This window comes from Ilyonectria robusta (genome assembly GCF_021365365.1).
Source record: "Ilyonectria robusta strain PMI_751 chromosome Unknown BGZ61scaffold_41, whole genome shotgun sequence".
In the NCBI taxonomy this organism is placed as follows: Eukaryota; Fungi; Ascomycota; class Sordariomycetes; order Hypocreales; family Nectriaceae; genus Ilyonectria; species Ilyonectria robusta.
Genome location: NW_025764475.1, coordinates 231,601 through 253,006, shown reverse-complemented (window position 1 = coordinate 253,006; position 21,406 = coordinate 231,601). Strand labels below are relative to the sequence as shown.

The 21,406-nt window shown below is 48.4% G+C and overlaps 8 protein-coding genes across 8 annotated transcripts; 4 read left to right on the top strand and 4 right to left on the bottom strand.

Annotated features, from left to right (window-relative positions):
• Nucleotides 1-1,222: 1,222 nt before the first annotated feature.
• BGZ61DRAFT_172831 (uncharacterized protein) lies at nt 1,223-2,436 on the top strand. Its single transcript, XM_046237607.1, has 2 exons — nt 1,223-1,713; nt 1,778-2,436. The coding sequence occupies exons 1-2, from the start codon at nt 1,552-1,554 to the stop codon at nt 2,375-2,377; spliced, it is 762 nt and encodes a 253-aa protein (XP_046095696.1). The 5' UTR covers nt 1,223-1,551; the 3' UTR covers nt 2,378-2,436.
• A 694-nt stretch (nt 2,437-3,130) lies between these two features.
• On the top strand, nt 3,131-4,465 carry BGZ61DRAFT_465445 (uncharacterized protein). The gene has a single exon (XM_046247584.1). It carries the CDS (start codon nt 3,275-3,277, stop codon nt 4,151-4,153), a length of 879 nt encoding a protein of 292 aa, XP_046095695.1. The 5' UTR covers nt 3,131-3,274; the 3' UTR covers nt 4,154-4,465.
• On the bottom strand, nt 4,455-6,741 carry BGZ61DRAFT_465444 (uncharacterized protein). Its single transcript, XM_046247583.1, has one exon. The coding sequence runs from the start codon at nt 6,557-6,559 to the stop codon at nt 4,628-4,630; it is 1,932 nt and encodes a 643-aa protein (XP_046095694.1). The 5' UTR covers nt 6,560-6,741; the 3' UTR covers nt 4,455-4,627.
• A 1,289-nt stretch (nt 6,742-8,030) lies between these two features.
• Nucleotides 8,031-9,039, bottom strand: BGZ61DRAFT_172737 (uncharacterized protein). Its single transcript, XM_046237606.1, has 3 exons — nt 8,990-9,039; nt 8,864-8,919; nt 8,031-8,767 (listed from the first exon to the last, which is right to left on the bottom strand). The coding sequence occupies exons 2-3, from the start codon at nt 8,866-8,868 to the stop codon at nt 8,314-8,316; spliced, it is 459 nt and encodes a 152-aa protein (XP_046095693.1). The 5' UTR covers nt 8,869-8,919; nt 8,990-9,039; the 3' UTR covers nt 8,031-8,313.
• Nucleotides 9,040-9,992: 953 nt separating this feature from the next.
• BGZ61DRAFT_172716 (uncharacterized protein) lies at nt 9,993-10,481 on the top strand. The gene has a single exon (XM_046237605.1). It carries the CDS (start codon nt 10,046-10,048, stop codon nt 10,313-10,315), a length of 270 nt encoding a protein of 89 aa, XP_046095692.1. The 5' UTR covers nt 9,993-10,045; the 3' UTR covers nt 10,316-10,481.
• A 4,700-nt stretch (nt 10,482-15,181) lies between these two features.
• On the bottom strand, nt 15,182-16,180 carry BGZ61DRAFT_286475 (uncharacterized protein; the record flags this gene model as incomplete). The annotated part of the gene is made up of 1 exon (XM_046238518.1): nt 15,182-16,180. A coding segment is annotated over one exon (999 nt), but the record flags the coding sequence as incomplete, so codon positions are not given.
• A 1,750-nt stretch (nt 16,181-17,930) lies between these two features.
• On the bottom strand, nt 17,931-18,936 carry BGZ61DRAFT_485924 (uncharacterized protein; the record flags this gene model as incomplete). The annotated part of the gene is made up of 4 exons (XM_046249780.1): nt 17,931-18,018; nt 18,053-18,071; nt 18,367-18,490; nt 18,538-18,936. The coding sequence occupies 4 exons, from the start codon at nt 18,934-18,936 to the stop codon at nt 17,931-17,933; spliced, it is 630 nt and encodes a 209-aa protein (XP_046095690.1).
• Nucleotides 18,937-20,469: 1,533 nt separating this feature from the next.
• Nucleotides 20,470-21,153, top strand: BGZ61DRAFT_312808 (uncharacterized protein; the record flags this gene model as incomplete). Its single annotated transcript, XM_046238832.1, has 1 exon — nt 20,470-21,153. A coding segment is annotated over one exon (684 nt), but the record flags the coding sequence as incomplete, so codon positions are not given.
• Between the last annotated feature and the right edge of the window lie 253 nt (nt 21,154-21,406).

Genomic DNA, 21,406 nt, shown 5'->3' with positions numbered 1-21,406 from the left:
GCAGTTGATGGATCCGCTGGTACAGTTTGACGCGTAAAAATACCTCAGCGTCGTCTGCTAGCTAGTATTCCGGAAGATCATAATCCCGAGGCCCGCTACTAGGAGCTCATTGGTCCGTATTGAACACTTGATAAATGCACTGTAGAGCCATGAGAAGGTGTTAAATCTGACCGGGATCATATTAAGACAAATCCTCATGTTCTGCTGTGGGAATGAACATGGCCGCATAAATGGCCAGCTGAAAAAGTCGTGGCATTAGCTAGACCGACTACCTGTGTCTTGCACTGATTCGATGTACTCACCATCTTTGTTCGCTCTAGGTATAAGAACGAACTCGTGCTCCTACGCAACTGATATCCTATTCCAGTCAATTCTGCACCTGCATTGCGATATCCATCAGAATGCTTTCCTTAAAGCCTTCGTAAGCATAAAATCTATATATTCTTACTAGAAACTAATCTTTTCCAGTCCGATAGCCCCGATAACTACCACATTTCATCCGACAGAGGACTATCCGTGTCCAGCTCCTCCACCCAACTCGCCGGTGACGTGATTCCTGACTACCCTTTCTCCACCAGAGTAGTCAGGGGGCAACGATGGTGATGTAATTTGACCTCATTTTGGTTAATTTAGTCGGGGGCAAAATATTTGACTCTATGACACACACGACGACTTGAGTCGTAGCAATATACACTGCACGCTGTTCTTTCAGGTTCTGTATGCATATTTGTCAACAAAAGTATATATAAAGCGAAGTATTTGATTACTCAAATCGCCTGGCCTTTGAGTCGCACACCCGATTGTCTGGATGAGAGTCAATCCTCAGGCAAATAGAATCAGGCTCTAGCCACTAGAACGCCTTACATGGTGTGAACTTGCGTAGCCCCTGAACTAAGTCGTGAGGGGCAACATCTTCGGCGCCGAGCCTTCTGGAGTCACTCAGCTCGGTCCCTTAGTAAGACAATAAAGCCGAGGGGATGCATACGCCATGTTTCATTCTCCCCCCCTCCGGCAGAAATCTTAGCAGGGTTAAAACCATGCCACGCGGACTGATGCAGTGGGTATTCAGGTGTGGCGCGGACAGAGGTACGGGCTCGGATCTAATACTAGAGATCAATGCGCTAGGAGATAACTAGGGAGTGTCAACTGACCTCCCCGATCAAATGAAAAAGGTGCAAGTCAACTAGCCTCCCCACCTGCACGTCTACTGAGAGTTCTGTGTCACCACGAGGCCACAGTAGTTAATAAATGAGCAAAAGTCCACTCGCCTCAGGTCTCTGCTCATTGATATCCTCCTAACTTAAATGGACATACCAAACCAGCTCAGATTCAATAACGGGGATTCTCGAGTCCTCAGTTATCCTCCGCACTAGATGCCAATCCACTATTCAGTGGTATTGGTGGCACAAAATCACCCAAAATTTCGATCTTTCGCATTCAAGGTTTGGGCATTCACTTATCTTCTTTGGAGCTTCCCTTGTATCATAGACGTCGCAATTTCCAGCCAGACCGTCGAGCAGACTTTGGAGCTAAACAAGAGTCCCTCCAACGATGTTTCGGCCGGTAGGAGAGATATCTCAGAACCAAGACGAAATAACACTAGAGACAAGTCAGAGACAACTCCCAAACACAGTCCTGGACGACGGGCCAGACCAGCTCAAACAAGACAACAATAAAGAGAGGCAACTGCTTGAGATCTTCTCCGAGTTGAAGGTATGACTGGATTCAGCAAACATGAGGATCAAATCGACGTACACAACTAATTTTTCCTTTATAGCTCCCATACGGCATATTAAATCTCATATGGGCCGATCCATATGATTTTCTGTCTTACCGGGGTCTTTGGTACAACAAGATTCCCACCTTGGAGAAGGCCGACAATGACATTTTGATGCTCATTATATGGTTATCGAAGAGTCATGCGACCAATTCTTTTTTAAGAAAATGGGTGAATAGTGAGGAAGGGAGATTGATATTCGACTGTGCAATGTGTAGCATTCAATCTATCCAAGAGAGAGAGCAGCTTGTACTGCTCGTGCTGAGTATGCTGTGCTTTTCGAGAATGCTCCCCTCCTCAGGCATTGAAGTGCCTGCCTATGATTCCGATCTCTTGCAGTTCGATGCAGTTTTGCACAAGAGGGAGCTGAGCCTGCGTGTATTGGAACGAATGGTTCCTATGATCGAACGGGTACTTTCATGTAATGATTATGGAGGCACTCTGCGAGATTTGATTTGGGCTTCTGTTCATCTGGAAGATCTCGCTTCAGCAAAGGGCCCGCAGTTTTCTTATGATTACTGGTATTCTAGGATGTGCGAGAAGGATCCGGGTCATCTAACGGCCCTGGAGAATGTGCAGAGCAGAATGAATAGAGACTAGACAAGAGGCAGCATGTTGTGTGGTATTTCACCCTGTGGCATCGCTTAAATGAATTAGGCCTTTCCTAAACGTTATTCCTCAAGACAACCACCGTCTACTGCCTAGTGACGCTGTTGAGATACCCTCAGGTGCAGTAACATAGTCCTGTTATTGTCCATATGTATTCCACGTGACGCGGGTAGTCCTTTATGCATCCATTTGTTGCCATCCCGGTCTCTTCGCAACGGGCTGAAGGCGTTGGTAGCGTTGAGCTTCAATTGATACTCACCCGGCGGATTTTCAAGGCTGAAAGGTGACACGTCTTTGCCTAAACCGCACATAACCCACCATCAGCAACCAAAAAAACGTGCAGATTGCCAAGAGCTGCGGTACCGCTACAACTAGTGACTTCCAGGTAGAGCTGACCAGCTTGATCGGTCCGTCTCCGCTCGGTTCAAGGGTGTGGGCTTGGTCGGTGAGGTCGCGTAGGTTAGGCAGGCGCACAACATGACAGGTCAGGTGCGGGGTAGCGTAGAAGGTGTGATGACGCCGCCCCGTTTTCAACAACTTTAGAATACTGGGCAGGTAGAGCCGTGAATGTATGTATGCAGTGCGGCTAGAATCTTCGAGGAGGGAGTGAAGGAAATTCGCGCAATGCCAACTTGTTCGCTCACATGGGGGCTACATGTCAATGTCCCCATAGTCACATTGCTGGGAAATGGATATAAATACAGCATATGATCCTCTCCCTATCTTGGCTTGACTCACCACCATCTTTCGTGAACAGATAAACTCTCCCAGGTTAACAATCACCAAGTTCAAGTACTCAAACATTTGTCATGTCGAGTAGGCAAGGCGGCTAGATTCCTTCCTCATTGATTACCCAGTCGAACCGCTCTCCACCAAACTTCCATCAACATGTCAACATCGTCAGGACGCAAAGGGTCTTGCACAAGATGCGGTCATCAGATGAATGAGCATGCTAAATCCAGTGAATCTAAGTGTAAGAAGTGCAAGAAGGTATTCGACATATGCCAGGTTCCCTACCATGGTCTTGGGAGCGAAAATTCTGGAGGGTGGAGGATTTGTTACGTGCCATGTGCCTGTGGGAACCGATATTATTCTGACAAGGCCAGGGCGGCGAGGCCGCTTGAGCCCCATGAATACATTCCAGGGCACCCTGGATACCGTCCCATAGAGCAAGAAGCTACCGAACACGCCGACATGACGGGCAACGAAGACCTTTCAACGTATACAGCGAGCACGGATACTACACGGGACTATACTGCGCAGTCTCAGTCGTACGGGATGTTCAAAGAGCACGATTCAAACCCAAGTGTACTAGCCACGTCGCCACCTGACACGGAACCATCGAATCTTGGGCACCGACGAACAGTTTCAAACTCGACTGACCCTCTGCATTGGGATGAAGAGAGATTCAGAGAGGAGACATCTATGGCCAGTCTTGCCCAGCAGTTAGACCAAGCTCAACTCGACGACAACGAAGTTCAACCAGATGACAACCTCATTAACGGCACAGAGTCTACTTTTATTGCGGAATTTACTCTAAAGAAGGATCAAATCCAATTCAAGAACGTCAACGGTCAAAAAAGCAGGGCTCCTCAAAACGAATGGACAATGGCTAAGGTGTATTATGAAACTGAACTGGTAGATTGCCTTACATACCTTGCTCCATCAGGAAACCGTTACTACATGTGGCTTCCTTCGGGGTATGCACAAGGCGAAAGTTCAACAGGGCCACATTCAACAAGCCGGAGACGGAAACATAGATCATAGTTTCTATATGGTCAAATTACTCTGTCTTGAACTCTGTTTCGTACTGATGCTTTCTGATTGTACTAGCCACCTGTAGTCAGCTCAGAATTACCCGAAAGTTTTTCCTAATCGATGCCTAAACTTGGAAGATGGGATTTATGATAGCGGACTTGGTCAATGGGTATCGCGTTCACGGCAATGGGTGGACGACAAGTTGTAGTGCCTTTGTTACCTGCATGTACATAGTGGCATTCAGTGCCAGCGTACTTCTGTTGATAATCGTAGCAGGCGATTCGTATGGTTCTTTTTCTTGCTTATGGTTGCACTTTGTGTCCTCCCTGTCCATGACCGGCTTCGTCGGGGATTCTAAGATCTTTTCATCGCATGTTAATGATTCTGATTGCTTCTATTAACTTGTCAACACTACAGGCTCTTCTAGATGTATCAAGCAATGCCCGAAGAGACAATCATTTGTATCCCAATTACGTTCCATACTCACTCAAGGCCTCTCCAGTCCTCCAGCCATGGGTGTGTTTTGATGCCTGGGACGGCTGATATTTCATCATCTCGATCCCCTATGACGTCCTCCATGCAGAAGCTCACCATTCGAAGTGTAGCTTCCCGTGATGGTTCTAGGTTTACATCCCAACTGCATTTCGTAACATGATCCAAAGAGGTTGTGTCCAGGTGGTCAGCTACATCCGGAACGAGCCTGCCAGTGTCCTTCCGGAACCCGCGCTGAATATCATGACCCACCACGTTTTCTCCCTTCTTCATCCACCAGACCCAATGTAAGTAGGATCTGCTCGCGTGGTGTTCCAACGAGGGCCAGAGTTCAAGCTCGATCTCCTGCTTGGGGACAACTCCAAAAGGTCGCCACGATAGTAGAACAGATGTTGTGTCTTGTAGGCGAAAGTTATAGCGAAGTCTGAGAAGGTCAGCCCTTGGAACCAAGTCTTTCAGATCAGAATAAATAGACGACGATTCCTCGTCTAGGAAAGACTGAGGTGACCCAGTCCATGCAGAAACAGTGGTATCTGGCGGTGCCATCGACCCATAACCCCAGCGTTCCTCAAGCGTCTCCAGGTAACGCACAATAAAGCCAGGGATAGCAGGGTTTCCAAGAAGGAAAATGCCTTGCCACCATAGAGCAACGCGCGGACGACGGAATGCAAACGTTTTCGCGAGCATGTCCAAGTTTCCCGCGTCAATAATTGGTCGCACCACACTGAGGATAGAACTCAACCATGGACTGACAACATTACATTGAACTGCTGGCTGCCAGAATACGCTCCAAATAATGGACCCAACAGACATCGGGTGCATACTCAACGTCATGTAATACCGTAGATCCGCGACATATTGACGTATGGGTTCTAGCTCTGCTTGGTCTATACTGCGTCTTCTCAGTGTAGATGTGGAAAAGTGCGGCTGCAGGCCAACAGAACGATAGAATGGGAGCGCAAGTGCCGCCAGAAATGCTGCTGTAACCGGAGATAATGAATCAAACCTTCCGCCCTTGCGCTTGCTGGGCTCAAATCCATACAAGCTGCAGAGCTCTATGAGAAGTTCTGTGGCCTTGTCCGAGCTGGGCGGTCGATCCTTTGGGGCAAATGTTACGACCTCGTCGGTGAAAATGGCAAATTGTGCATCTCCAGAACAGAATGCGGCCCATGGTGCGAAGCCTCCTCCTTCGACTGACCAGCCAGGTTTCGATGCAAGGATAGCAGAGAGCCACCTGACTAAATCGCGGGACGCAGGCGCTCTCATATCGAGATTGATCTCATCTTGTCGAGTGTGTGAAACCTTGGTTGTTCTCGGTTGTAGTGCTTGCATAGTGTACGTAGCAGTCTTGCCCTGGAGTTCCCAAAGCCGGACAGAGAGAATGTACGACCAGCATAGTGTCAAGAGTAAGAGACCTCGAGGAGTAGCTGAGTTTACTTGGGGTGATGCATAACACTCAATCGGCGCAGAAAATGAAAGAGTGAAATGTTTTTGCGTGCCAGATACTTGTTCGAGATCCCAACCTTTGTTATGTGTCTTGTCATCTTGGCCATGCTCGGTGCTCGGTATGTGCCATACTGGCCGTCCAGTCAGTAGATCGGCTTCCGGAAGAGGTGGTAGCGCAGGCACATCGTTCAACATGATGGATGGATCATCGAGACCTGCTGGCAACGAATTCCGAGGAAGGGACTCGGCTAATGCGACTAATTGCGCCCACGTTTCTCGACCTTCTTGGAAAACACGATCGATATCCTCCGGTTTAGGAATGAGAATATCACCATCAACGCCGAGAAGTTTCTCAGGGGTTTGAAGTGAGGTCGTAAATGTAATAGTCGTGTCGTTGTCGCGTGAGGAAACTTCGGTGTTTGGCTGTTTCAAGTCGCTCGTATACGATTCGGGGGGATCCATGGTCGTTGCGAGCATGGACTGAGTACTTGGAATGGAGAACGCGATGAGCTGTGGCGAAGAACAGTCCCTGACATTTACCGGGCGAGTATAATTGAAGGGAGGATGGCTCTGAGAGAGATGATGCAAGATAAATTAGTTTGTCACGGTGGTCGCTTGCGCGATGTGTAGCGCGTTCGCAGCATTTCACGTTGCCAAGACCCAGTGACTGGCATTGTCGGGAAAGCTTTATTCCATAAGTTCCCGTTCTTTGTCATGACTTCATTAGATGACTAATACACATTCGCGGCTTATCTGATAAGGTAAGTTAACTAACTAGTTAACTAACGTAATCTACCACCTTCCCGGTCAGACCCCCTACTCGGTCAAAAATTCCCCGCCGACGCGACCCGCACCTCACGGCAACACAAACTGAGCACAATGACGACAATTTATTGCAAGGGACCGTTAAATCAATTCAGGACTAATCATTACACGTACGGGCAGTGTGTTCAAAGGACCTGCATTTACTTAACCTTGGTGGCGCACGCTGTCTTGGGGCACTTACAGTGGGGCTGCGAAAGTTACGACACACCCCAAGTCAATCCGGTGTCACAGTACCTACACCAACAGAAGGCTTCACTTTCATTTAATTCTAACAAAATCAGATAAATATCAATTAAATATTTATATATATCAATCTGTAGCCTATTGAATAGGGCTTCCAACGGCACCTTCAATATTTTGTATACCAGCCATTTGCGCGAACCACAGCCTGCATCCTGCGCTTCATCGAAAAAATCAGGTTTTGCAGCACCTCCGGCTCAATCTCTTCCCACAGCTCAATCGCGGCTTCAATTAGCCGCTGCTTGGATTCCTCATTTTTAGGCATCGTTGAGAGCTCAGGATATCGCTCGCAGATCCTTGTTTTAAGGATAGCCCATAGGTTTTCAATGGGGTTGAGATCCGGGCTGTAGGGCGGCCAATCTATTACCTCGGCCCTTCTGTTCTCGCACCATTCTAGCAGCCACCCCATCATCAATCGGGACCGAAAAAGAGGGGAATTATCGTGCTGAAAGCGGCTATTTCTAGTGACAATTCGAGGAAGGTATTGCTGCAGGCATTCAAGCAGAACTCGCGCCGTAACGCCGCCACGGTCAGAATCCGGATCGCCGTAAAGAGGGACTATTGGAATGCGCCTGTGATAGCTGAAGCCACTGAAAAACATCTGCGAATGCCTTGTTGGAGTGTACGTGGCCGGCCGGGCCTGGGTTGGTCTTGACCACTCTTTTGATCTTTACCATACCGTAAATTGCGTGCCGACTTAGCCCCTCATCGCGCGCGATTGCGGCGGCGGACAAGCCCGAATTGTACCTCCAAACAATCCTCGTTCTCGTATGAGGCGAATGATGTATTTGCGACACCATTCTGACTTAATTTGGCTGCGCAATAAGTCGTTAAAGTTGAGGGTTGATTATTGTGTAGGTAGAGGGAAAGCGGGGTACATGAAAATGTGTCGTAACTTTTGGCCCCCCACTGTAGCTCCTGCTCCTCTTCTATCCGTCGTTTGACCCGCTCCTTTTCTTCTCGCCGTCGCTTGGTCTACTCCTCTTCCTTTTCTCGCCGTAGCCTGAGACACTCTTCGTCCTCTTGTCGCCGTCGCTCGGCCCGCTCCTCTTCTTCTTGCCGTCGCTTGGCCCGCTCCTCTTCCTTCACTCGCCGTCGCTTGACTCGCTCCTCTTCCTCTTCTCGACGTCGCTTAACCCGCTCTTCTCCTTCTTCTCGCCGTCGCCTTATCCTAGCCGTACCTTCTGCAACCGACAGAGTCCCGCCTTCGCTAATGTATTCACGGCGTTGTTCTTTTTTCTGCTTTTGCCGTAGGTTTCCTGACCGTAGTTGTCGGTTTTCGTCGGCAAGGAGGGCGGCGCTATGCATGGCCATTTGACAGCCTTTAATAAGCTGGTTGATAGCTTGTGAGACTGGCGAGTCTGGGATTTGTGGCCGGCGTTCAAGAAGCCTTTCGGCGTGAGTGTTAAGCTGGTTAACGTTACACGGGGTCTTGTAAGATTCCAGCCTCTTGTGGGGGCTTGGAGTGTTCTTATCACCGTGATCGTTACCCACTTTGTCAACCTGAACTTGTAACCGCGATAATACCCTGTCTGCGAGGGTGCTGAAGAGAGAGAGATTATTCGATTATAGCCCAACATGGGATCTACGACCGCATTCGAGACCTTTGGGGCCATATTACTATGACAGTGGTGTGCTCGTAAGTTCCGGCTATACAAGCTGCGTATCCTACACTATGACGCAGAGCCACGCAGTATATCATACTGTACGACTTACGCCATGACAAAGTGATAGTTGTGGACTTGAGCGAGCAGAGGGCCTTCCCCGTGAACCTATTAGACTTATCAGCCTGAGTAGCTAAAACCGGAAGAAATGTATGGCCAAGAAGCCGAACAAGAATACTCTGCCAAGAGGTGGAGTTGCGGTCTTTAAAGATGCGCGTGTCAAGGTGTGTCTACATCGACCGTGGCGCTGCTTAATAAAGGTTAGAACAGCAATGATCTTCACTTTTGCTCATGAGGGTAGTAAGACTGGATCAAACGACATGGAGAGCAAAGAGGTGACTGATTTTGTACTCCCCTGGATCAGACCCATGACAAGCCGCGTGCCTAGACGCAGAGTCTCAAGTACATTTAATTAATCGTGGGCCATTGGCAGGGGCAATCTTGGTATCGGATATCACCCTGATGGCGAGACGGTGGAGACTACATACCCGGTAGGCGATGGTGATGATGGTTTAGATTGAATGAAGAAAAGAAGAAAGGAAGAAAGGGCAAACGTGGTGGAAGACAGGGCTTCAATAGGTACTGGGGCATATGAACTACGCAAACGAAAGTGCCAGCATTATTAGGAGACCAGTGCCTCGGGGTTTATAAGTTTTAGTTTTCTGGCAGTTCATATGCACCTGCAAGGAAGGGTGCTATCAAGGGGGATAGCTTCAGCGTTAATGCTCATCACATGAACTGGTGGCATGGGGTTGTCATCTTCAGTCATTCGGACATCGCCGTTGGGATCGGGAAGCTCCTCACCATCCCAATTGACCACTTCATCTACATCAACATATCAACATGGCTTACGCCAATGTTTTCTGGCACAAACATAATTGGCCTTGTATAATATGGTTTGAGAGGAACAAAAAAAAAAAAAAAGTAGGAGAGGAAAGAACAAGGTGGGAGAGGAAAAAAAGGGCAAAAAAGGGCAAAAAAGGGCAAAAAAAGGGCCAAAAAAGGTGTTGTGAGCAACTGGGGGCTCCAGGGCTTTATATACTTTTTGGTAGACCCACTTGACTCGCTGCGACAACACGCAAGTATTCCATGACATTCCATGCCATTCTATGGAGCTCGTGCCGACTTTTTTTCCGCGCAGATTTGATCACGTGAACTCACTTTTTTCATGTTGCAGTTATCACCAAACAGTGCAGGATGAGGACTGGTATGTCTTCGTGGGCCGCCCACACGGATGATTTCCGACTCTCCCTCCTGCCCAGCTCCAACCCCAGCTCTGAGCCCTCCAGCCCGGACAGAAAGTAGCGCTTCAAGAGCGCCTCGAACCAATCCCTCTTGTCCAGCTCCAACCTGGACAGCGCCCTCGCTTCCCAGGCGCCCACGGCGAACCACTGGCTGTCCCAGCCCTACGCGACCACAGACCCAAACCAACCTCCTCCCATCAAGGCTCCTCCCGCCACGTCAAACAAGATGCATCAAACATCTTCGCGCTTGTTGCGCATGACGGACGATGACCGGCCTTTCACAAGGGCATGTACCATGGTTCTACAATACTTACATCTGCCTCGCCGTTTTTTGTGCGCCGATGGCTCTGCGGCCTTCTGCGCGGGCATGAGACGCCACCGTCTTAAACGCAGCTCCCGTACCCGTTCTCTTCTGAGCGATGGCTGACTTTGTTTGCACAACAGGACTTCGAGAATCTCTTTTCCACTCTCGTCGTCAGTCTGTTGCCGCTCTCTGCCCACCGCGTCCGATTGACTAAGGTCGAGTATACCTTCCTCTCCGAGGATGCTATCAACAACCTTGGATCTCTCAAGTTCTCCCAGTCAAACCGCATGCCCGATCCCAAGGACCCTTCTCGCATTATCACCACCACCACAACGACTACCTTCTCTATGGCTAAGGATATAGCCCGCTCTATCTACCAGCGCTTCGTTGAGGCCCGCTTTATTGAGGCTGCTGACGGCAAGTACCAGCAGGTGTACAACATGAAGGGATCCGTCTGGAAATTGACGCCTAAAGGAGTCGCTGTGCTGGACAGGTTCTGCTTGAGAAACGGCATTCAGCAGAAGCAGGTGACAGAACTGGCCAACCTCGGTGCGACCCAGCTAGTGCTCTTCGAGCGAGATGCCCAAACGGATAAGTTGCTTCAGGACCAGGGTACTATCGAGGTCATTTTCCGCCGGTTCGTTGGTTCTGAGGGCCGAAACATCAAGTCGACGGTCAACGCTGCTGATTCGGACTCGCTAGACGATTACAGGGAAGGCCTGACCGGTGTTAAGATGGCTGCTGAGCGTAAGGTGAACGGAAAGTCGTATCTCGACACCTTCACTGGCAAGGCTGCTACTGACTGGCTAATGAACTGCTCCACTATTGTCGATCGCCGCGAGACTGTTCAGATTGTTGCTCTTTTCGTCGAGTACGATCTGGTTGAGGTTGTCGCCCAAGATCGAGCCTACATGTCCCAGAACCCTGGCTACAACGTGTTCCAGCCCACCAAGTATGCTATCTACCAAATCTCGCAGCGCGGCAAGGATCTTCTCAACGGTACTGGCTCGAGGGGACGTGCCTTGGAAAGCGAAGGCGATGCCCCTTCGCAGCGAAACGGCATTCCCCGTGACTCCAACACTCCGCGACTCGACAAGATTCTCACTGACCCTGCACTCCGCCTGCTCTTCCGCGAGAACCTTCGCGATACCCACTGCGAGGAGAACCTGTCGTTCTACCAGGATGTGGATGAGTTCGTCCACAGCTGCAAGGCCGTGACCCGTGCAGCCCAGAAGAACCCCAGCAGCACCTCGATGGACGGCGTCGAGGAGATCATGGCCCAAGCGTATGGGATCTACAACGCTTTCCTGGCCCCCGGGTCTCCTTGCGAGCTCAACATTGACCACCAGCTCCGCAACAACCTTGCCACCCGAATGACTAAGGCCGTTAGACAGGACGTTGCCATGATCGACACCCTCCAAGAAGTGACGTCCCTCTTTGAGGACGCCCAAAACGCGGTTTTCAAGCTGATGGCTAGTGTAAGTTTTGACTAAACCACTTTCTCGCCACGCCGACGGGCGCTGACAATGTATCTGCAGGATTCCGTGCCCAAGTTCCTTCGCAGCCCCAGGTACGAGCAGCAACTGCGAAATTACGAGTCCGACGTTGTCGCCCAAGGCCCTCAGCGCAGCCACAGCCGTCCAACCGAAAGTGAACTATTAACGCCGAATGCCGACGTTCGCTGCAGGTGAGACGGTCGGCTCCGTGCAGCACGACTCATCCAACCACACCTTGTGCCTCATTTCACGAGTCACTTGCATGCAGCCCACTGATTGATTTGACTACCATATGTGCATGAACTTTCTCTTGTTTATTTCCAACCTTAGAATGAGTTATGGTGATCACGTGAGGAGAGCAGACAAAGAATGTCTCGTGTGAAATCACGTTGGGATGATAATCCCAACCGAGTAGATGATAGCTGAAATAATAGACAAGTGCTTCTGTAAAGTGGATTCGATGCAGTCGACCAAAAGACCCAAATGCTGAGCAGCCGTTTTGTCTTGGCAGTCCACCACACGCTGATGATGGGCTTTCAATTCTCCACGAACGTGAAATAGAATATTTCGATCGATCTGTTCAGCATTAGCGGTTGTAATATGTAGGCTCCACTAAAACCATATGGAGGGCGTTTCATCTGCCAGAGAGACAACTCGAATATCGCGACAGACTTCTCTCGGGACATCTCGCAATGACGGGGACTTGACATCGATAAAAGATGTAATTTCATCTGTTTTCCTATCTGAAAGAATTTTGTCAGCAGGATCTTAAGATAGGGATACAAAACTCACCAATCCTATCCCGAACGAGGAAGACATACATACTGGTCGAGATCTTTGACTCCTGGACCAGCTGTCTCAACGATCTTGTATTTCCAAGATTTCTCGTCCCACCTGTCGCATCCATTAGCAATGGTATTTTTACTGGAATGATTATCATATCTGTATAGTCTTTGTAGACTTCCGATTCAAACTCATGGGTATAGGATAGGTACACTTCTAGCAGAGTAAACGTCATGCATTAGACTTAGTAGAGAAAATAACATAGACTTAATACGGATGCACACCGGAATTGACAGGGATTGATAGATGGGCGCGGCTTACTTTGGACTCAAGGACATTTTGCTCTCGCCGCATTATCTTGGAAACATCGAAGTTCATGGTGGCAGTGCTTAGTTTGTTCCTATTAACCGCGGTATGACGTTTGATCAGTCTTGATATCGACTGGCCTTTGTCTGGATTGGTCAACTGAACCTGTTTCCTATTCCTGATTCTTATTTATATCATGTTGGGCCTAGCTTTCTAGTATTGATGAGCAGGACAACTGGTTGACCATTCTTGTCTGCCTTACAGTAGCAATAGTGTAGTAGGCTGCACAATGATGAACACGACCCATGATGTGATTGAGCGTGGAAGGTACTTTGCGTTGAGTGCCGTGACTCGCTTTATATATTAAACCAGGTATGGGCCACTTCTGTTCAGTCATGCCGAGGTTAGTTAATGGTCACACTTTGTCAGAACGGCCCAGTGTCGTCAAATGTCCGATTTAGTCAAAGCCCCAGTTTTAGTCAAACGTCCAGTTTTTAGTCAAATGTCCAGTTTTAGCCAGAGCCCCAGTTTTAGTTAATCATCCAGTTTTAGTCAAATGTCCAGTTTTAGTCAAATTCTCTCTTTCTGTACACTTCTGTCCTCAGCTTGACTTTGGGAATGCAATCGATGCCAAGATCCTTGTGAATTAACTAAAGATAGACGAGATCTAAGCCAAAATCGCCAGCATTATGCTATAGTCTCGCCGGCCACAACAGCAACAATTCTCCCCCTCTGCATCTTTTAAGACCTTTTTACCCCAGTCGACCCCCGATTTGCAGCCCAGACTCTGCATAACTATGATGAGCGTCTGCAAATTGTGATGTAATGCCAATGCCGCAAACTGCCTCTTGCTAAGAGTATTAAGAGTAAGGTTAAGCGATGAATCGAGTTGGCGTCCGAAGTGAGACTTCAAGGTCTCCTGTAGTTTGTTTGAAGCACGGCATTTTCCAGATGCAGTTTGCATATACCACTAGCCCAGAGTCTCATTCATCAATGACAGGATCTTGGGGCCGGGATTGCTTACGCGCTGGCTAGCATCATCGCGATGTTGTAACCAATGGAAGCCCGGACACGATTCGTTTGCCATTGAGCGGCTGAACCGCGTTAGGTATTTGGCCAGGGAAAGTTCCATATCTTCAATCGATTTGGAAATAAAATCCCGCTCTCCCATCCATTGCGCTGTCCAAACAGGACGATAATACACCCTCGTAGCGTCCAGCATGTCCCCTAGGACCACGGCGCCACAGGGGGCGTGATCATCACCACTGTGAGATGAAACATTATTGTGGCAAGATAGTGAGTGATGGGCGGGGACAAGAGACACTAGAAACCCACAACCCACCCAAAAGGCGGCTTGGTGATGACTGCAGTGGTGATGTGTCTGTTGAGGCAGATAGGGGTCAAGATCAAAGATAGGATAGATGGGTCAATTGAGAAGGTCTGATGGCTACCACACACGGTACCATCTGATCAAACGGTTCAGTAAAAGAGACTGCAAAAAGAAAATGGGCTAAAAAGACTGTAAATTAAGCTGAAGACTGGTCATGACTGAGGATATTGCTCGACAATGGTCCTCCGCGATCATGATGTTGGTGTATGCTTGCTTGTCGGATGCTTGTGTGAAAAGAACTACTTGTCTCTAGCTACTAACACCAAAAGCTTCCTCTTTTATGGTCCCAATGGGTCAGGCCACTGGTCCCAATGTAGCACGGCCTTTCCTGTTGAAGGAAGCGGCAGCAGTCTCGGCCCTAGTCGCGGCAAGGATCTGATCAAATGACCAACATCCCCAAAGACAGTAAATCCCCGACTCAATAGCCTCGAAATCCTCAGCTTCCCATTGCTCAGTTCTCGTCCTCTTTTTGTTCTTCGTCTTCTCATTCCCCAGTCACTCCAGTCACTCCAGTATCTCCAGTATCCCCAACCTCTCCAGCCTCTCCAGCCTCTCCAGCCTCTCCAGCCTCTCCAGCCTCTCCAGCCTCTCCAGCCTCCCCAATATCCTCGGGCTCATCATAACTTCTGACGGCGAGGGCGGCTTTGTTACTCTGTGGTAGCTCCTCCTCGAGCTTCTTCTTCCGCTCTATGGCGTCCCGAGGCTTGAGTCTTTTCTGATTCTGCTTCTCTTTTGGTTTCTTGTAGACCATATCACCAGTCGGGGCCCGTCTTTTCTGAGCTGCTTTGTTCTGGTTGTTCGGATCCGGTTCATCTCGATGAGATGTGACAAGCGAGTTCTTGAGGGCCTCCCTTACGTATGTCTCCTGCGTAAATGTTGCTGAAAGGGGAACTGAGGTGCCCAAGGTGTCCAGGCGATTCACTTTCTTGCCCAGGCACTTTCCGACAGTCGCATCCTTGCGGCTGTTGAGTGTATATTGGTTATCTGTTTGACCTTGTGCAACAGCGTTCCAAAAGCCATCAGGACTGATAATGGGCATGAGCCGTGGTGTGGGGTAGAATCGGCCACTAATGTCCTCTTCCGCATACACGAGATTTCTTCCAACAAGGTCAAAGTGCCAATGCTCACCGGGATTTGTCGAGTTGCGCCAATTAATTTCCTCCTTAAGGGCAATGGGTAAATGCTCCTCGGCCTTGCTGCTGAAGGGATTAGTATCGCTCTTTACGAGCTGATAGACATCTCCATTAAAGAACATTCTACCAGGGAATCTCTTGAATGTAACGATGTATCGTAGGCCTAAGAACCTTGCCGCAGTTGGAGTAATTGGAGTATTGGACTTGGAGGAAATAGATTGTAAACGGAGAGCATCGCCAATCTCGATTCGTTCTGCTCCGAAGAAACATCCGTAGTAGGTAACAGTCTGGGCGTCGATGGATATTTGGCTCCAGAACGAATAGGAGTAATCAATCTTAGCAGCAGCCATCTTGGAGGCATCGAGGATTAGTGACTCCCGCTCATTCCCATTAAGTTGTTCTGCTTGAAATATTATATCCCAGGGAACATCATCGAAGATCTCTCCTTTCAGGTAGGCAGCATCCACTGGCGGTACGGACAAAGCATAGAATGGTCGTATATCGATGTCCAGCCTAAAAACAGTCTTTTTTTTAACTGAGCTATGTCCTATGGGCACAATCTCATGTTTGTCATTGACAGAGGCAGACACTATGCCAAGACGCCAGATAGTAGCATTCTGATACCACACCAATTCTCCCAGGCGGAATAGAAGAGATGATCTAAGAAACCAGGATGCGACTCGTGGTTGAGGTTTAGATGACAATTGAAGTGGTAGTGACTGCACTTGTGTGCTGAGTTGCGTTTTTCTATCCGCCATAGTGACCGTGAGTGCCGGACTGACTTGCGTGTAAGGATTCCTGGGTGTAAATAAAGAATTGACAATTGCAAGTTAAAAATGGAGGATCGATTATACTTTTGCTAAGTGGTAGAGATCGAAGCAGCAGTGGTTAAAAAAAGAGAGAAAAGAATACTTGCTCTTCCGGGTAGGTCTGGTCAATATATACTTTGTAAAGAAAGGGCATTGGCTTTGCAGCCGGACTAATACATGTCCGTCCCCTACTCAATTCCCACAACCCCTGCTATACATGGAGTAGCCCCTATTTAGGAAGTGGCCGGTTCTACTATATGCAATACGAAGCCTTCGCTATGATCATATTGAGCTGTTGCACAAGATCCTACTCACTTTGAGCCCAAGCCCTAGCACTCTATAACTTGTGTCTCAACTAGCCCACCTCAGCCCAAATGCGTCGTTGCTCAATACAAGCTCAACGTAAGGCAATATGAGCTCAGCTCTCGGAACAAAAGTGCAATTTGACGAGCTTGAGCGTCGTCTCTGGGTATTATGGCACATCCGTGTAGAGTAAGTCAATTGCAACATGAAAGGCTAAGATTTACACAATGTACTGTACGATAACCCAGGAGTCGATCTCCGAGGCTTTGATTCACCAATCCGATGCATTAGTTCCTAGACAGTCGCGTCCAGTGCATAGGTTACACACACACACACACACACACACACACAATTTATTACGCCCGGTGGCTTACAACCAATAGGGCACTAGTTGCTATTGTACATATCCGTTTCCCAAGCTTTGTCATAATCTCGTAAAAGCCCATACAGCGTCCAATTTTTGCTAATGCATCTTCGTTTTCAATCTTTCTGCGGGTCCCGTGGGGTTTGTATTATTAGCAAGCGAACTTGAAGGCTATTCTCCAAGTGTTCAGAGTCCTATCTACGGCGGCTGAAGCGGTGCCTGCTGTCCATGGCACGAGGTGTAAGTGCGAAACCGCCTTTCTCCTCACCAGACACAAATCATTGCACTGTGGAGGCTATTGGTCGATTATGGACTTCTCGTCATATTTTAGGTACTTTCAAGTACTTGTTAGAAGTTGACACTCCGCAAACTTGCGGGAGCGATTAGTCCAATCCTGGTTCTCCATATGTACCCTAGTGTCCCGCTAGGATAATGGTCCGTGCTCCTTTTCGGATCCTTATCTGAACCTAACAGTACAGTACCCTCATCGATACTAAGGTGCACTGTTCTCGTTATCCTCTAGCAATTACGTAACCGATCAATCCCTTGCGCTTCAACCGCGATGGAGGAGAACGTGCATTCGATGGTGACCCATACGGGATGATCAGAATATGAGCTTCGTGTGGCGGAAAGAGCGTGTTTATTGTTTCGCATGTACCTATTTTGGTCCGGCTGCACCAAGTACCCAGTGACCGAGAACTGGTACACTCCACCCCGTTGGGCATCACGTCAACGATATCGTAGAAGTGGTCCGCTAACGGCAGTGAAGACGGCCATTCGAATGGTATATGGAAATCCAACTCTACCCCTGTCGTTTAAATCAACGCTACCCCATGTAAAGTGGAGCAAAAAATCAACTCTGCAATCGATATTACTAAAGGGAAAATGGCCATAACCAACTTCGTTCAAGGCTTCTTTGCGACCGGTTTGCCTCCCCTGTTTCCAAGAATGCGAAACAGGGCATGTTACCAACGCGTCTGCGCCATCCTAGTAGATGCCATTGACTCCCTGAAGAGCACCAGATGAACCAAGCTTTCCATCAACATTCCTTACACCATGAACTCTGAGATCCTGTCTGTTAAGCATTCAGCACCTAACAGCGGACCCACGCAGCTTTGTAATGCACATCTAAGACGTTGAGAGCATCTCTCGTATGTAGTTAAAAGAATGATAAGATGAAATGAAAATGATTTCTTAGTCTAACCTTATATCTAAACCCTAGGTTGGCCCCTACAATCCCGTGCTTTTGTTGACATTGTACTTGAAATTTCATCGTTCTATGTGGCATACGCCCCATTTTTTGAGTTGATCTTGATATCTGATATACACGCCTCTTAAATGATACTAGGCCAGCCCCTATTACTATTATTTTCCCCAGCAATGGTTAGGTGAAAGCGAATATGCCTGTCTCGCAAACGCATACGTTCTTCGTCTCGCTTGCTCTGTCTCTGGCGATAGATCTCGTAGTTCTTCCTATGTCGTAACGGAGTTTGTTCTAAATCCCAATTAGACCATATACCTGCGATCTTTTCACGCTTCGGCATTTTCTGCATGCATTGTTAGTTGTGATACTATCCAATACTGACCTCCTTACCCTGATTCTTGCCAGCCGTTCTGGTATAATTTGGGTTATAACTAAAGTGTATCTTTTAATGTTTTCGTCAAAATCTACAGGGCAAAGCCGTAAGGAATCAAATGTATGCTTCATGTGAAGAAGTTCCTGCCAAGCACAGAGTTCCTCATAATCTAGATAATATTCTAGTAAATTCCCTCCGATGGCTCTGAATGAGTCAAGAGGCTCTTCTAATGCGGCCTGAAAATTCCTATCAACCTCATCCAAGGTCATACGACCAAGAACTTTACGCAATATTTTTATTTCCCAGTCGTTTATAAGGTACTCTTCCCAGTGAGACAGCAGATCCTCTAGATGGTGGCCGACTACAGGCTGCTTGACAGGTGTGTGATCTGAAAGTTCAATGATAGGCTTTAACATGATTGATTGTGAAATGGTTGGCTTACTGCGGTATAATCAGGGGCGACATACAACTGTATTATACCATAATCTGGTCTAATCTTTCAGTGCAACCCTGTGCTGGTGTTACGTAAGGTACTATTTCAACGGACAAAACTGACTTCTGTAGACCTCGAGTTCAGTGCCTATCCTAGCCCCTAAGCTGTGTCTGCCATAAACCACCGCCCCATCTCACTGACGGCCAGTTCAGACGTTTTAGCAAACGCGACAAGCACACCAGGAATGACATGGGGAGGAAACGGCCGCAGGATCCACAAATACAATTACTTCTCCTTGAGGAAAAATCCCATTAGTTAGAAGATGGGCCGAAGCAAGTGCAGAAAATTCCGTCATGCGGGCACTAGCTTAGGTACTTGTTGCATCTGATGAAAAGAGGGCATTGGATTTGTGCGGATAGAAGCTCTTGATTTCTATTTAATTGAAGGCTTGCTAGCCGTCTCTTATATCCAGAGATGTGAATGCCTTCAGATCGGATCCGCAGCAATTTTCCTACTCCTCTCATTGAGATTGTGAGGAAACCCATCCTAGACACTTACCATTTTCTGACTCCGTATTAGGAGCAAGCTTATCCGTTGGCTATCAGGAGGACGCCAGCGAGCTTCCAGCAGTCCCGGACAATCACACCCCTATTGCCCAAGTCCAGTCCAATGAATAGCCAGCGGGACTCAGAGGAAGACGAAGATGATCAAGCAAGATGAGACAATGGAGAAAAAAGAAAATTCCTAGATAGCGTACACAATTGAGTGAGGGATGGCTACCAAAAAAATTCTTTCTACATTCACCCAATCTTATTCGACTTTAGATTGTGGTCCTTTGCGCTGCTAGTATGAGCATCGTGTTGGTTAGCGTTGCAGATCCGATCCGATCAATTCCCAGTAGTTATCGCCAAATGATGCGTATCAGCCTACAAACGTCCATATAAGGCCCTCGTTTCCTGATCAAGAGTATTCAAGCCAATAGATTACTTCACGGTTGACTAGAGGCTGCACGGTGGACAGCGACATTTCCCAACTTAAAAGCCCACATTCCTTCCTGTATCTGCCTGGGAGGAGCAATCAACGTTTGCTATATAAGCTCACGTAATCATTGGGGCAAGCCTGAAATAGAGGTCGCTCCTCCTAACTGCTCAAGTCTTCCTGTTCCTACAACTCCCCTCTGTGAAGGGTTCTAATAGTGTAAATTACAGCTATATAGTCCTCATGCGTTTTACATACGAGCTGAGGAAAGAAGAAAGAAGAAAGAGAAAGGGGCAGAAATCCTTCGACAAAATAGACTAAGTCGTCGACAGAGCAACAGTGCTCAGACCAGCAAGAGGACAAGGCACTGCCTTGTCCAGCAGGGCTTAGCCCGTTACACCCTCTCTTGACTTCGCAACGACCATCTACCTGAGATAGCACGATGCATCGACATCCAAATTCAAGCCCCCAAAAACTACGATCGCGTCGCTTGCGATCTTTGGTACCATTTTCGGCTCGTTTCGTGGAACGATACACCGCTGCACAGGCCACAAGGCAGCGGCTGGAGTCACCAGCCAAACCTCAGGAGTTTATCGAGAGAGCTCAAGCAGTAAGGGCAGAGTTTGATGCCAATAAACAACGTCGAGATCGCCTTACTCCGGAAGAAAGACTCAAGGAGGATGGAGAGAGTCTCTTTCAGTCATTAAAATCGAGCCCCGACAGCGTGCTGATCTTGCAGCTCACCCAGAAGCCAGTATTTCGCAGGGCGCGATGCCGCGCAAATGAGTGCCTGTATGGCTCTTTCAATGGTCGGGATGGAACCGAGATTCAAGACAAGTATCGCATATCGCTTGAGTGGGGTGAGCAAGCTCAGCTCGAGTATTATCATGTCCGTTGCATGGAATGCATGGTACCGCTTCCGGCCCTCGCCCGCTCACAGTTCAAACTAGATGGAAGGGCGTCGTGGAGCTTGATGATTGGCAAATGGATGGAGCATCGAGGCAGGATCAACATTGAAAAGATTGCAGCATATATCGACAGAGAGGCTGCCTATTCTCGATGGTTCAGAGACACCATCAACGAGATCTCTAATATAGAGTTACGACATCAGCTTTCATGCAAAACTGCAGGCGTCTCTTGCCAATGCCCCCCTTTCCCTTGCGGTCCTAAGGTACCAGTTTTGAAGGAATATATCACCTCCGAGGATGAAGTGTGTGGGCTGTGGGATGTCATCTGCAGCCCCGACGGTGAGGCATCCCATCTCTTCTTTGATGAAGATCCTCCCTGGGCCCGCGTGCCACCAGAAGAGCTGGAGATGGAGCCTGATGAGAGTTCAGAAGCTGTAGGATCCAAAACAACCACTTCAGCATGCCAGCAAAGTGTACTAGCTGAAGCCGTCCCTTTCGTCGCCCGCTGCAGACACAACCTGATCTATCCCTCTACTTAGAGTATAGAGGAGACATCACCACGCAGAT

Excerpts from the sequence above, each read along its gene's own strand:
- BGZ61DRAFT_172831 (XM_046237607.1), top strand. The coding sequence starts at position 1,552 with ATGTTTCGGCCGGTAGGAGAGATATCTCAGAACCAAGACGAAATAACA. Across the intron at positions 1,714-1,777 it reads AGATCTTCTCCGAGTTGAAG|CTCCCATACGGCATATTAAA; the intron begins GTATGACTGGAT and ends TTTCCTTTATAG.
- BGZ61DRAFT_465445 (XM_046247584.1), top strand. The coding sequence starts at position 3,275 with ATGTCAACATCGTCAGGACGCAAAGGGTCTTGCACAAGATGCGGTCAT.
- BGZ61DRAFT_465444 (XM_046247583.1), bottom strand. The coding sequence starts at position 6,559 with ATGCTCGCAACGACCATGGATCCCCCCGAATCGTATACGAGCGACTTG.
- BGZ61DRAFT_172716 (XM_046237605.1), top strand. The coding sequence starts at position 10,046 with ATGATTTCCGACTCTCCCTCCTGCCCAGCTCCAACCCCAGCTCTGAGC.